At 37.2% G+C, this 14,796-nt stretch overlaps 1 protein-coding gene across 1 annotated transcript in view; it reads right to left on the reverse strand.

The window, feature by feature from the left end:
* LOC129368018 (neurotrypsin-like) overlaps positions 1-14,796 on the reverse strand; it is a 37,632-nt gene that overhangs the window by 21,333 nt on the left and 1,503 nt on the right. Inside the window, exons 2-3 of the mRNA XM_055042780.1 lie at positions 6,672-6,906; positions 2,356-2,398 (exon numbers count right to left, since the gene is read on the reverse strand). Coding sequence (XP_054898755.1) covers positions 2,356-2,398; positions 6,672-6,770 — 142 coding nt within the window. The 5' untranslated portion in view covers positions 6,771-6,906. The remainder of the gene's footprint in view (positions 1-2,355; positions 2,399-6,671; positions 6,907-14,796) is intronic.

Consider the following 14,796-nt stretch of genomic DNA (forward strand, 5'->3'; position numbering starts at 1 on the left):
GCAGCTATGTGCCACTTTTAATTAACACTTTTCAGTTCTCTGGGGAACTAAAGCTGAAGTGATTTTTTGTTTGTTTGTGTGTTTTTTGAGCACATAAAAACATTTCTATGAGTATTTATTGTTTTTGTTAGAGGCTTTGTTTGCTAGCTATACTCTAAACCAGGTTTGCAACCTGCGACTGCGGAGCCACAAGAGACACTTTACCTTCCTCTATAGCTCTTACTAACTTCGGCTAAATTAAAAAAGGAACCAGCTATTGTTTCTAAATTTAGATATTATAGCAAAACTCAAGTTTTTGACTGTTTTGCAGTTTATTTCTATAATATTTCAATTGTGTTTCCACAAAAAAAACACTAAAGTGCTAGAAAAATGTTTAGGTTGGAGTCTGTGTGTTTGTTTTTTTTTTGTCCAACAGAAAATAGAGATCCATCCTTCTTTGCTAAATTTTATGTTTTAAATCCTAAAAACAGGAATGAATGCACAACCTGAGAGTAAAAATGGGTTTCAGGTTGTAAAGGATGCAGACTCCGGCTCTAAAAATTACTCAGCATGAAACCACAAAGAATAAAAAATGACGCCATCTAAAAACAAAACTTGTCTTCCTTTCATATTTATTTTAATTTATCTGTTTTTATTTGTCTTGATTCAGTTTTGATGTAAAAATCCACAATGAGTGCAGAGAACAGTTTCCAGACTGTAACTCCATGGCGCTTTTTAAATGCAAGTTAAATATTTTACACAGAGGTAAATGTTTGCAAACGTTGCCATCTTCATTAATAATTTATCTTTAAGTTAACAAAGCACCAGGATTTAAAATATTAAATAACTTAAGCTCTCTGAAGTCAGGTAAGTAGTTGTAAAAAGGCTTTTATGATTAAAATTACATGTTAAAGTTAATAAGGATTTGGTCAGGATTAGTAGATGCTGTAGTTCGATCTTTAAATATTTGTTTTCATTTTAATATTAATCATAATAATCCACCTGGTTATGTTTGCCATCTTAATATTAATGCATGGAGACGTCAGTATAATAAAAAATACACAAGAAGCTCTAAATTCTTAATATTGAAGACATTTCAGTATCTGAGTGTTTCTGTTTGGGTTTTTTGGTTTTGTTTTCCTCTTTGACCTCATGTTGCATCATTTTGAGGCGTCTAATTGTAGTTTTTAAGCTTTATTTTTTTGTATTTGTGACATTTTAGGGTAGATTTGAAAAGAAAAATAAAACAAGTGAAGTTGATTTGATTTGTTTGGACAGACTAGAGCATCTTTAATATTAACAGCATTTTAGATTCCCCCATCTTTTAAAGGAGGTTCAAAATTCATCCACAAAAATACATTAAAATAGGCATAACATTTATTTTAATAATGTTTGAATGCTTAAGGATTTTGTTGTTTGTTGTATTTTATGATTATTGATCACTTTTATTTGAATTTACATTTTTAAGTCTATATCCCCATCTTTATTTCTATAAGAATCTCATACATATTTGTGCCTAATCCTTGACTTTATCTTATATTTATTTATCTTTTCCAAACTATACTGACTCTAAATAAAAAGCTCTGCTTGTATTTTGCTCTATAAAACGTTTTCTATTCATATTAGCTCAAGTTTAATAACCTGTGAAGCTTCAACCAAAATCCCGCCTGTGTGTCTCTGCATCCACAATAACCAATGTTTTCTACATTTTACTTCCTCTCTCATCGTTTTTGCCTCATTCAGCCTCTTTTATTCGTCTCAACGCCCGCCGCGCTCCTCTCTGCCACGACAGCCATATTCTGCCCATCGCCTTGGGGACGCTCAGCCTCCCAGCTCTCATAATCCATTTCCCAGCCACAATGAGCGTTTGATACGCTTCACACTCGCAGGCTTGGAGTCCGTGTGTGTGTGAGGCAAAGGCGTTTTCCTCGCAGAAATTAAACTAATAACCAAATGAGGTCATTTTCAGCAGGTTTTAATTAGATTTTTGTTCACGTTTTGACCTGCTGAAGGGGTTTCTGGAGAGTGCAGAGGCATTCTCATGATGGGAAGGCCGAAGCTGCTGATGGATGGTGGGCTTGGAAAAGCATTAAGCCTGAATTTCCCTCGTTTATCAACGTGCCATAAAAACACAGATATTCACCCCACCCCCATCGTCGTCAGCATTATGGCTCCCAATCTTCTCAGAGGCGCACAGGGAAGGAATTGAATGAGGGGTGAAGAGGGTTGCAAGCTGTGAAGACGGGGAGATTTAAGGCATGCTTTTGTGCTGTCTGAGTCAGAATGTGGGATAAAATGGAGAGAAGGGCTGAAAGAGTAAAGAGTGATGGCGTAGGAGAAGCAGGTGGAGAAGTGGACGGTTCGCTTCCCGCCTACCTGAGTTCTGCACCTCGTTGAGGTAGCTGTCCTGAGCCACCATCTGCAAAATGAGACGCAACATTAAACAGGCTCATCTGGTTTATCCCATGTAAGAGAAGAACATGTTGGGTTGTTGTACGTTTGCATCTCTTGTGGAAAATTCACATTTTTCACATTTTTGTGCTTTTATTAAAAACAAAACAAAAAAACTGCCCAAGCATTTAAAAAAAAAACATCAAGTAATTTCTTTGCAATAACTTTATGTTATGTCAGAGTTGGCGGGCATTGTGCCGTTACTAGCAACCAAAACAGAGCTCCAGCACGTTTGGTCAGCTGGTTTTACTGCTGCATGTGCTGTATAATGGCTGCTAGATAAAACAAGTGTTTTGTTGCTGACATACTATTAAGAAACCACTTTCTGCATTCTTGCTGGTTATGTAAGAGGCTCCACTTCTGCTTTTCAAAGATTCACTGTGGTATAATTGTCATTCACCTGCAGTCTGCACAGATTTTGGCTGAACCTCGACCTGTACAAGGTTCTTCTGATAAGTCTCTGTTAACTTTTTATTGAAAAAGCTCCGGAAGCTTTTACTACTAATTTGTGAATGACTTTCAGTTCTAGTGAAAACTTGACAAGCGTTTCTAAATGCACACAATAAGGACACTCACCGGTACCGGGAAGCATGAGATGTTACATTTTATTTGTGAGATCAGGATACAACCACAGAAGGACACACTCGCCTCTGTGGAATAACTGCAGCAAGGCCGATGAAACACAAGCTGCTTCACCTTCACACAGATGATCTCTGCTGCCTCTTCTTCGCTCAACATCGACACGCTGCACACACAGGGCCAGATCCAACGGTGTCCTCGTTTATTAAGAACATGTTGGCAAATTCAATTTAATCAATTGTGATTTAGAAGCCCCAACATCAAAAAGATGAGATGAACTTTGCTTCAAACAGTAGCGACTCTGACTGGGAGAGAAGTGGAGAATATCTCAAGTGCTGGTGGCTCATTCTTCACTTTCCTCAGAAAGCAAAATTGAATCATTGAATATCCTCCAATCCGACTTAACAAAACTCCAGTTCAAAGTTTCCAAACTGCTGGAAATTGCTCCGGCAGTTGCGATAGCTACTGATGCTAGCCATGCTAATCGATGATAAAAGTTAGCAAAAACAGTTTAACCATCTGGACCAGACTTTAGAAAGGCCCACAATGTTTTTATTGAATGCATGTTTTGCGGATATTGTACTTTACATCAGAGTTATAGGCACATATTTTGAGACTTTTATGAATATAAACAATACTCAGGTATTTGAAAATCATGACGTTATAGTATTTCTTTTTGGAAACAATTGAGAGACGTTTTAAACTTACCATCAAATGTTGGTGTCATCAGTTCATATCTAATCATGTAGACTCCTATCTACTAATTTACTGTAATTATTAGCATTAGCAAAATATTATTTCTTTAGTAGATCAAACAGTTTTCCGCATCCCGTTAAACCTGACTCTGGTCACCATCTTGACTTTGTTTCACTAAAATAAGCAAAACTTCTGTTTTATTGAGTTGCATGTTGTGACTTTCCTCAATCACTCAAATACGCAGCTGGTTTTCGGGTATTTTCTGATATCTTCAGCAACATTTGCATCCCAGTAAAGTTGAAAGGTTGACAGCGTTTTAAAACTACATATGAAAGGATGGTTCCAAGGCTTATTTTGTAATTATCAGTCTTAAAATATTAATACAACTGAAGATATAGATACAAACGGTTGTTTGGCAGTAACTTGACCTGCATTGCTAACAAATTGTGCTGGATGTTAAATTGTCCCAGAAATGATTGCGATAAACAATAATATTGTTGTTTTGAGACCATTTTCAAGTAAAATAAGAATGATGGCGTAACAATGCAGTTTGAGAACCGTTAGCATCTCAGCCATTGTCATTTACTTCAGCTGTCGGAACATCCTGCAGTGCATGGCATTCTGTTGGCCATTTACATTACTGGCTCGCAGGAGATCAATGTTTGGCACTTTGAATACAAGAGCCTGTTGCAGTCCAAGATGTGCAGCTCCAGCAGAGACCGAAGATTTTTTCTATTTCTCCTAAATGCCAGACAAGAAAAACAATAAGGTGTGAGTCTTTGCCTCATCACAATGCAATTATTTTCTAGCTCTACATCATTTCAAATATTCTACAAACCCAAACTGCAACTATTTCCCAGAGGAAACCGGCGTATCTAATGATTCCGAGCGGGAACGGGTGACCTGTGGTCGTAAAAACACGGCTCCTGATATTTTCATTTGTGTCAATTCCTCGGCTCGATTACGGCGGTAATCTGTTGTGATGTCTCACAGCTGCGCCCACTGTAGCTACATGCAAACCACCTTCTGCAGAGGCTAATGATCTACAAGCACATCAGGGAGGAAGAACCAAGTGAGAGATGAAGGATCTGAACTGTTTATGACCTTACGTTCATGATCATATCAAAGGTGACCCATTATGTTCCTTGAACAGGTTAGGATCAGTCTATGGGCAACAAAACATGTTTGTTACATTTTTTGCACAAAATCATGAGATTTTATTCTGCTCTGTTCAGCCTTTTTAGAGTTTCTTTTGGAATGATCTGCTTTTAGGGCCTCTTGTCACTTTAAGTCCAAATAAACTGGCCACGCCCCCAACTCAACACTCCCACATAAAAAAAACAGATGAACAATTATTCACCCATACATCTTTGAAAACAACAAACAGCAAGTGGTTTCTGAATGGTAAGTCAACAACAAAACGCTTGTCTTTTTCCAGCAGCCATTGTACAGCACATACACGTGCTGGAGCGCTTGAGTTTGAGTTGCTCGGGTTGCTAGAGACCCAAATGAAAAGCAGTTTCATGAATTCTTCATACAAGACTCCTTTAAAAGGAAGCATTTAAAAACATATTTATCAAGAACAAGGCCAGTATTATGCAAAATATAGCTAAATTTATCTGAGATGTTAAACTTTATGTCATGATATTATGTTATTCTCTCTGCAAAAACATACCTGGAGTGTTGCCCTGATTCTTTCATGCATGTTTGAGAAATCTGTGACCTGCAGCTGTTATAAAAATGCTGTATATGTCATGACTTCCTCAACTTGTAGTTTCAGAAAGAGCAGGAGTTTTTAAAGAGACAAAGGCCCAATTTCCATCCAACCATCCATTGTCTGCCGCTTATCCGGGGTCGGGTCGCGAGAGCTGCAGATCACATCCTGATGGAGCCAACAGAACCACATCATCCACAAAAAGCAGAGCTGCGATCCTAAGGCCCGATTTCAAGATGTCAAATTACAAAGTCAAATTTATTTTAAGCCCTGTTTGACAGCATTATTATAACAACTGAAGGTAATATACTTACTTGATTGTGCTATAAAATTTGCACTACATGCCCAGAAAATACACAATATTAAAGTCTTAATTGTTGCTCTGAATGTAAATGTGGGCATGTTTTTGAAAGCAGCTATTTTCTCGTAACCAATTTCTAACCTTTGAGGATTATCAGATTTGCAGAATATGAATGTTTTCTTGCCTTTCCCCTTTTGAAGAGTCAAATCATGTGCAAACAGTGAACTGGAAACTGTAACGTTTACATCAAGAAATTATTCAATATAGGCTAAATTATTGAATAAATTTGATTTACAATCTCTGTAAATCAAACAATTTATAGAAATTGTTTGATTTGCAGCTCAAGAGGGAATAAATAAAAGGAAAAATAAATCATTATTTTGTGTAAATCAGTGACAGTATCTGACAGCAGCGCCTGTTCCCCCCGCGGCTCTTCTGGGTTAACTTGTCCAGCTTTGACCAGATCGCTGCGACAAGCTTCAACCAGGCGTGCGGGGCTCATCTCTGCAACACCTGCGTGGACCAGAGGAGCCACCGACGGCTGCGTGCCATGAGATCCGAGGAGGAGAGTGGAAGGAGGCGCGCCAGCTTTCATCTGCCACCGCGCATGCATGGCTTCTTGCGACGCAATCAATAAAATCTGTTGACTCAAGCTGCGATTAAACAGTCGCTGGATAAAATGCGGATCTGCTGCTTGTTAACGCCTCGACATGCACCTGCTTTGTTGGGAGCAGCGGTGGAAGAACAGCACATAATGCAAACCTCATCCCAGTTATCAGCCTAATTGAGGTGGGGTTGCATTGAAATAGCGGTGCAGGTAAGTAGAGCGTGACTATCTCGGGATAAATGGTAGAAGAAAAAAGAGCAGAGCATTTTTTAAAATCAGGCCATATGGGGGTGAAAAAAATGCACCTCATGATGTTCAAGCAGCGCACAGAAACCCCCACGTACCTCCGCAAACAGCGGCAGCCAGAGGCAGGCGCCTCCGATCAAGATGAACATCCCCCGGCTGGTGAGAGCCATCCTGCCCGCCCGCTGTGTCCGTGTCATAGCCGCGGATCCTCTCCCATCTCCGGCTCCGAACCTGTCCGGGAAGGTGCCGAAGCGTCGTCCTTCCTGCGCTCCAGCTGCTGCCGGAAACTAAGTCAGATATCTGTGTGTGCCGCGGGAGGTTCAGGGTGCGGCACTATGAACGAGAGGGAAAACACACACAGACATCCAATAGTGTTGAGATCTGCAAAAGCTCCACCACCACCTTTCTCTCTCTCTCTCTCTCTCTCTGTCTCTCTCTCTCTCTCTCTCTCTGTCTCTCTCTCTCTCTGTCTCTCTCTCTGTCTCTCTCTCTCTCTCTCTCTCTCTCTCTCTCTGTCTCTCTCTCTCTCTCTCTCTCTCTCTCTCTCTTCTCTTCTTTCTCTTCTCCTGCACCGGTGGGGAGAGAAAGTGCTTTGATTCCTGACCTCTTCTGCTGTAAATCCAGTCATCAGCAGGAAACATAATAATAAATCACTTTCCTCCCACATTTAAAATGACACACGGATGCATGGTTTTATTTATTTATTTATTTGTTTGTTTGTTTGTTTGTTTGTTTCGCAGTTTAAGATCTTCAAAAGTGTGGCGTGCATTTGTATTATTTGCAAAATGGCTCCAGCTCAGGTTGGATGAAGAGTAAATGTGAACAGCTAAAATTAGGTTGGCAAATGGATCGCTAAAGATGATTACTAGAAGATTTTACAGTATCTGAACCTTATTATATATATAAAAAAAAATTGTATTTATTTATTTATTTTTAATCAAAAATGCAATATATATATATATTGTTCAGTTTTGACTTACAGCTCTGACTGTGTTGCTTCTTCAGGAGATTTTGTTTGAGTCTGTGTACTCCAGTTAACGATTAATCAGCTACTAAATTAGTTGATGGGTTTTCGGAACCTCTGAACACAGCTGGATTTTATTTAGGGGTATCAAGGTAATTTTGGTGGCCATTTAATCTGGGTTTTCTTTAGCGGGTTTGCAGATCTTTGTTGGTTGATGTGAGTTGGAGAAAACCAGGCTGAAGATTAGACTGTGGACTGAAGTGAGTATTTCAGTCGTTATGAACCGTGGAGTGTCTTGAGGGTTAGGGTTAGATCGGTTAGGGTTAGATCGGTTAGGGTTAGGTCGGGTTCAGGTTCCTGTGGAGAACAGATTTGTTGCAGCTGAAAGTCTGACCAATTAAAGGCTAAACACCAAAAACTTTAGTTTCTTAGTTGGCTTTAAAGCAAGCTTTCTGTCACTCTCACATATGAAAGCTGTTTTATAAGATGTAATATGTTTGATTTATTTTACATTTAATTAATAAGGCAGTTTTATCAACTAAAATAAATCCTTCTGTTTTCCTCTTCTAGAAAACAGAAGAGTTTTCTTCTGTTTTCTGTTTTTAAATGGACACATTTAAAAAGTTAAATGTGCTCATTTAACTTTTTCATGAAATATTTACGCATCAAAAAAAAAAATGAACCCTTTTTTTTGCTCTTAAATAGTCATATTGGGGGGGAACCAATACATTTGTCCAGATTTAAATACAAGTATTAGAGCAGGTATTAAGCATACTTTTCATACACCCAGATTTCTGTTTTTACGAATAAATTTCATATTGGTTTGATGTAATATTCCCATTTTAATGCTGTAGCCAGAAAAATCATCCTGATAAACAGAGTTAAAGTCTTTCAATTATGTGTAATTAATTCATATAGCATGTTTCACTTAGTGATAAAGCTCCTGAAATAAACTGATTTTTCAGAAATATTCCAGTTTATTGAATGAGTCTGCAGGTATTTCTTCAATAAATTAGGGAATTTATAACTCTTCAACTGGAGATTTAGGGAGAAAAAACTTACATGTTTAGACGTTAGCTGTTAAGTAAAACATTAAAATCATAAAATATCTTTGTGATTACTGGAAACTGAACAAAGTGGAAACTGGCAGAAAAGATTGGCCAGATAGTGACAAGATTTCTTTAAAAAAACAAAAAACAAACAGACATTTTCTTTTGTAGCTGTCGTCAAAATTGTCTAAAAAGTGTTGTTTGAAAATGCTGCATTTGAAGATGAAGCAGGAAGAGGCATTTCCCATCAGTGCAGATAAAAAAAAAGGGAGACAACTGACAGATTTTGTTTTTCTCTTTACTCAGCAGTTGGACTGAGCCAGAGAGAAAGCATCAGCTCGGCCGTTTCCTGCTGCTGTGAGCATTTCTCATCTGAGCAGAGAAACGCCTCAGATCAGCTGACGGATAGGAAATGAAAACATCATTTCACATTTGAAAATGGCTTTGATGAGACGCGATGTCATGTGCTATTTGTTTTTAAGGGAAAAACAGGTGAGGAAAAAATAGATCAGAATTGAAAATCTGAATCATTTTTTTAATAGTAGATATATAATAATAGAGTATAAGGCAGCTGAAACTAGAACAGCTTGTTAAGCTTTAATATTGATTTAAGTTTTTTTTTTATAAAAGGTCTCAGATGTGATATGCAATGATTTGATGATTTGAAACATTTCAGCATTAAATATTTGGACCGACAGCATTAGCTCCTAAATCTCTGCTTCATGTTTTCATTCTGAACTCGAGTTTGATGCCATCTAAAAATAACATTGCGACAGTCCTTGCATTAATGAATAACAATAAGCATATAACCTAATTTAAGCTGAAATATTCTTTTAGAAAACAACTTTTAAACATAAAAAAGCAAGACTTTTGAAAAGAGCATGTTGTATTTTGTGTCACAGTGTGTCTGTTGTGACTCAGGTGTCTCTTTCATTCATTCACAGCAGGAAATATTTGAGCTCTTACTCATTTTCAGCATGTTTTTTTCTTTTTTTTTCCCCCACTTGCCATAACAGCCATCATCATTCTCACTCTGAACAAACAGTGTGAGATGTCTCGGTTTTATAAATTTCTCTTCTCCAAACTAGGCGCTTGGGCAAATTTCTATCCCTGTGCCTTTGCAATTCCCGGAAGCTGTGTGAGAGAGATTAGCTAAATTCATCTTCACAGAGTTTTGTTTTACCCACAAGCCCCAAGGGGGGAGCTTACTTGTGAAATGAACTTTTTTTTTCTTTTGGTTTAAAGTTTCCCATTTCCCTCTGCCAAAAGGCCTTTGATGTTGCGGCTCACTGATAATACAAATCCAATTTCCTCTTATCGCAATTCCCAATTTTCTCTTATCAGTGTTTCCATCTGGAGATTCCCTGCTATCTTCTCACCATTTCTCTTCTGTTTATTGCATTCTGGGTGAGTAAACAACACAGTTGTACCTGTTTGAAGCAACGTCTCATAAACTTGCAGTGATGGAAACTTTTGAAGTTTTAAGTATTTTATGTACCTACATGCATGTAACATCCTGAATTTGCACCCTTGCATATTCCTTTCATTCTGCTTTTTTTCTGCTACATTTACATGTTTCATATCATCCAGACAAAAATACCCAGAGTAAATACAGAAATAGATTTTAAATATTAATTATTTATTCATTAAGGAAAAGGCTATTCCTTAATTTCAAATCAGATCCAATTTGAAAAAGAAATTGTCTTCGTAAATTAATAACTTAGGTATTAATTTAGGGATAATCCATAAATTATTAGGTATTCACCAGAACAGAACAGAACCAGTCTCTAGCCCTCATAAAACAAAACCACCGAAAGAAACGACTCCTCTCAAAGGTACAGCTATGGATCATCTTTAGGAAATAACTGATCTTGTAGCCACATTAATTGAAATGCAAAAATAAATCATCTTGCACTCGTCACTGGGTCACTTCTGTTGCCAACCCACACAATGCTACACTCTGGAGAAAATTAAGAAAGCCTGGTTATTCCACCAAATGCTGATCTCTGAACTCTTCCTGGGTTAAAACATAAGTATTGTTGTTTCTAAATGAATATTAACTTGATTTCTTTGCATTATTTGAGGTCTAAAAGCACTGTGTCTTTTTTGTTACTTTGACCATTTCTCATTTTCTGCAAACATTAAGTTTTTGCTTGGAATTTCAGAGACATGTTGTCAGTGGTTCATAGAATAAAAAGTCTTAAATTTGAAACACACAGAAACTCTGTGGGTAAATTTTGCCCATCGTTTCAGACATGTTAGTTTTTTTCAAGAACAAGCAGGCAGATTTTTTTTTTCTTCTGTCTAGTGATATAAAACAAAGAAGCAAACGCAGAAGGCAAAAATAATTTTTCACAACACTGCAAAGCATACATATCTGTGGGGAAAAGGCACATTCATGTACAGTAGGCAGTGTGTTTGCTTGCTTGTGCCAGTGTCTTTGTCCTGAGCCTCTATACGATCCTGGACGAGAGTTGACATCACGGGAGTCTTCGCCAAACGGCTGGTTGTTATGGCAACGCAGCATCCCCTGCTCAGAACGAATGCATCAACCATCCTTGTCTGCTTGTGTTTCGTGTCCAGGACAAAAGGCTGAAAAATCATTCAACAACAACAAAAAACAGGACAGCAGAAAAAATAAAATGGCTCTGCACCTGTCACAAATAATATGTACAAAAAGAAAAAGCTTTGAAGATGAAATTTGAACACACACACACACACACACACACACACACACACACACACACACACACACACACACACACACACACACACACACATTGAGGATATGTATTGAGTCTGTGTTATGGTTCTACCCCAGAAGCGCATCCTTAAATCCCATTACTGCCCCTCCCCGACTCCCCCAACAATATTTAGAGGATCCAACTCCCACAGCCAAGACAGTTGGTGTGGAAACGGATCAGTAAAGCCCCAAATCTCTCTTTTTAACAACTCATTACCAGTTTCTGCTGCACATTATTGTCACCACTTCAGAGCCTCAGCAAGAGGCATCACCAACCCAGATCGCCTCAGGGAAGAGGAATGGCACTCATCTTATTTGCCTTGCACACTTGCCTGTAATATTTCATTTCCCCTCTTTAGTTTATCTGCCTTTATTGTTTGCTCTCAGATCCATTATTGTGCTTCTGTCTCAGAAAACATGACTGGAAATCTTGTTTTGCCAAATCCAGGTGAATTGAAAGAGCGCATGAGGTCTCACTCTGCTGTTTTTGACATTTCACACCCCATGAAATCCATGCTGGAGCTCAGCAATAGTAAAAAGGAGGAAGAAAAAAACCCGCCACCATGGCTGGAAATGTGGATTGAAGAAGCAAACAGTATTGATTGCAAGGGAAAAGATCACAGTGATCCTGTCGTTCCGAGAGGCCGAGTTCCCCTCCGAGGAATCCTGCTTTTTCTTCCTCAAATCTTCTTGACAGCCACAAAACTGAAACGAAGAAATCAGGGAGGAAAGGTGAAGCAGGAGAAGAGCAGAAAGTGAGAATATGATGAAAGGACTGTCTCTAGGAATGCCTTAAAGGGGAGAGGCTTAATGTGAGAGCAACTAATCTACAGCCTCAGAATAACGTGATCTGCTGTGAGAGGTGAGAGACTCAGATAATCTGTGAAAATCCATTCACACCTTATAAGATGCACCTTTATGTCTGGCCTGGAAATAATACATGGAAAACAGACATGAATCCATAAAGGTGATATTAGAACATAATCAAAAAAGTGTATTTGTTTCACTCATTCAAATCAAAAACTGAAATTAAGATATTATACAAACGCAACGTTTGTATAAGATATTATACAAACGCAACCAGACATATTATAATATCTTTAAATTTGATTTAAAAAATAGCTATTGAGATTTGATAGGAAATAGTCAATAGTGATATAATAAAGCAGAGTTTTTCAACCAGAAACATGAACAACATGAAGATGTTGGTTGTTCAGGTTGAAGTTGTTATGTGAGGAAACATTTTGATGGAAAGATTAGTGGAAGGAAAAAGTGTGGTAGAAGAGTGAGCACAAGAAACAGGGAGAGGCACGACCTTCTATCCATTCAGCAACACCACCAGAAACATCCTACAAGAAGGGATGAGCTTTAAAAATCCACTGCCATGCAAGCATTTCAGTGGAATGTTAAGTGGAAGGAAAAACTCTGGTGGAAAAAAGTGCACAAGAAATAGGAATAAGCAAAGAGGATTGTGTAGCAAAGAGCAATGACAATATATATTGTCAGTAATATATATTCATTGCTCTTTGCAACACAATCATCTTTGCTAATATGCATTGTTCTTTTCTTCTTTCATTCTATGCACTGCTGACAACATATATCTGAAATTCTAAGCAAATATTTGGTATTTATTTGCAGAAAATAAGAAATTATCTAAATAACAAAAAAAGACAGTGCTTTCAGAACTCAAATAATGCAAAGAAAACAAGTTAATCTTCATTTAGAAATATCAATACTAAGGTTTTAACTCAGGAAGAGTTCAGAGATCACTATCCGGTGGAATAACTAGGAGGTTTTCAGTGCAGTGGACTCTAATTGTTTTCCAGAACTGTGTATATAACCAGGTACAGAAACAAAATTATACTAAATCAAATAAACACTAAAAATAAAACAAGTGCTTTAATACAAGCATCTTAGTGCCTAACCAGAAATTATTATCACCAGAGAAGAAGATCCACTAAAAAAGTTAAATGTATTGGTGTAGGTGGAAGCAGCAGAGCTGAAGCTCCAGCTGAGTAATCATTGAGTCACTCCATATGAAATGTTATAAAATACTCACATATGAACAGACCGAATATCCAAAACCCAGGAGCAAAAAACAAAGATCCTGAATTAATAACAGTTTCAGCCTCTGGAAGATTATTGTTTGATTTTCTCCCATAGCAGCTGAGTCATAAAGAAAACTTTTTTCATTATTTATGGTTTCTGTGAGACATTTTGTTATAGAAATTTATCAAGAAGTAAAACAGCATTAAAAAAATCTCCCATATTTATTGGCTCAAGATTATCAATTGATGATCAGAAACACGTTCCCCCAAAAGAAAACATCCACCAAACGAAAGAGTTTTTTGTTCTCATCTGAAATCAAGATCTGCTTCTGCAGCTGATAAAATACTTGATTAACTGTGATCTGTGAATTAGCTTTGTTGTTTTATCTTTTTAAATGAATAAATTTACAATATCATTTTCTCTTTGTCTAGACTGAATATAGGAGCATAGTTGAATCTGACTCCCTAAAGCAGAAAATGAAGCTACAGTGCCCCCATCTGGTAAGAAAGAGTACTTACAATGGATTTTTCATAAATTGAATCATAAAAGTTGAAATATGTAATTAACACTTGTCACTGGAAGTGTATTAAAATAACATCTAAAAAACAAATAAAGCTGATTTTACCTTTTTTTCTGCAAGAAGGTGAAGTCCAATATGTTATTAGGGTAATAAAAACATTGCAAACTCAGAATTTAATTGGTTTATTTGATTAAATATTGCTGCTGCGGTTCAATATTTAATGAAATTATGTAATAATAGTATATTGCTGTATTTTACTTTTAAGCTACTTGAAAGAGAGAAATTTCTTCTTTCGTTGCAGCGCCCTCGTGTGGTGATGGTGAAAATGTCCGATGCAGTTTTCATGCAGGAAGCCCTCACCGAGGAGCAGGTGTAGAAGGGATGTGAAACGGCGCGAGGTAAAGACCGGAAATAGAAAGTGCTTGTCTTCACAATAAAGGCCCTACTTTTATTTTTTGTTTTTGATTTTCGTTTTCAGAAAATATTCACTGAAAAGTCCTACATATAGAGTAAGAAATGATCTACAGCAGATTAAAAAGTAAACAAAAAGAATTTAAATCACTTAATTAAATGATTAATTACGTTTTTTTAAAAAGTAATGAACTTCAACCTTACATTTTGAGAAACCTCTAGATCTCTAATATTCTTATTTGGAATCACAAATTGTTATTACTTGTGTCCAATCGTGTGTAAAACTGATTATATTTTTGCGGCATTTTCTGTTTGCCTATTTTCCTCTGTCAGGGGTGATTTTAAAAGCATCCTGAAAAATTTGGTCATCAAAAATATTAAATGAATTAAAATTGTAAATAACAGTTTACACTTTTAGGTTTAGTTGGTGAGGGTTTTGGCATCTTTTTGACTGTATGACACATTATTCTAAATCTGTTAAAAATAA

This window comes from Poeciliopsis prolifica, unplaced genomic scaffold (assembly GCF_027474105.1).
Source record: "Poeciliopsis prolifica strain line A6 unplaced genomic scaffold, Auburn_PproV2 SCAFFOLD018, whole genome shotgun sequence".
In the NCBI taxonomy this organism is placed as follows: Eukaryota; Metazoa; Chordata; class Actinopteri; order Cyprinodontiformes; family Poeciliidae; genus Poeciliopsis; species Poeciliopsis prolifica.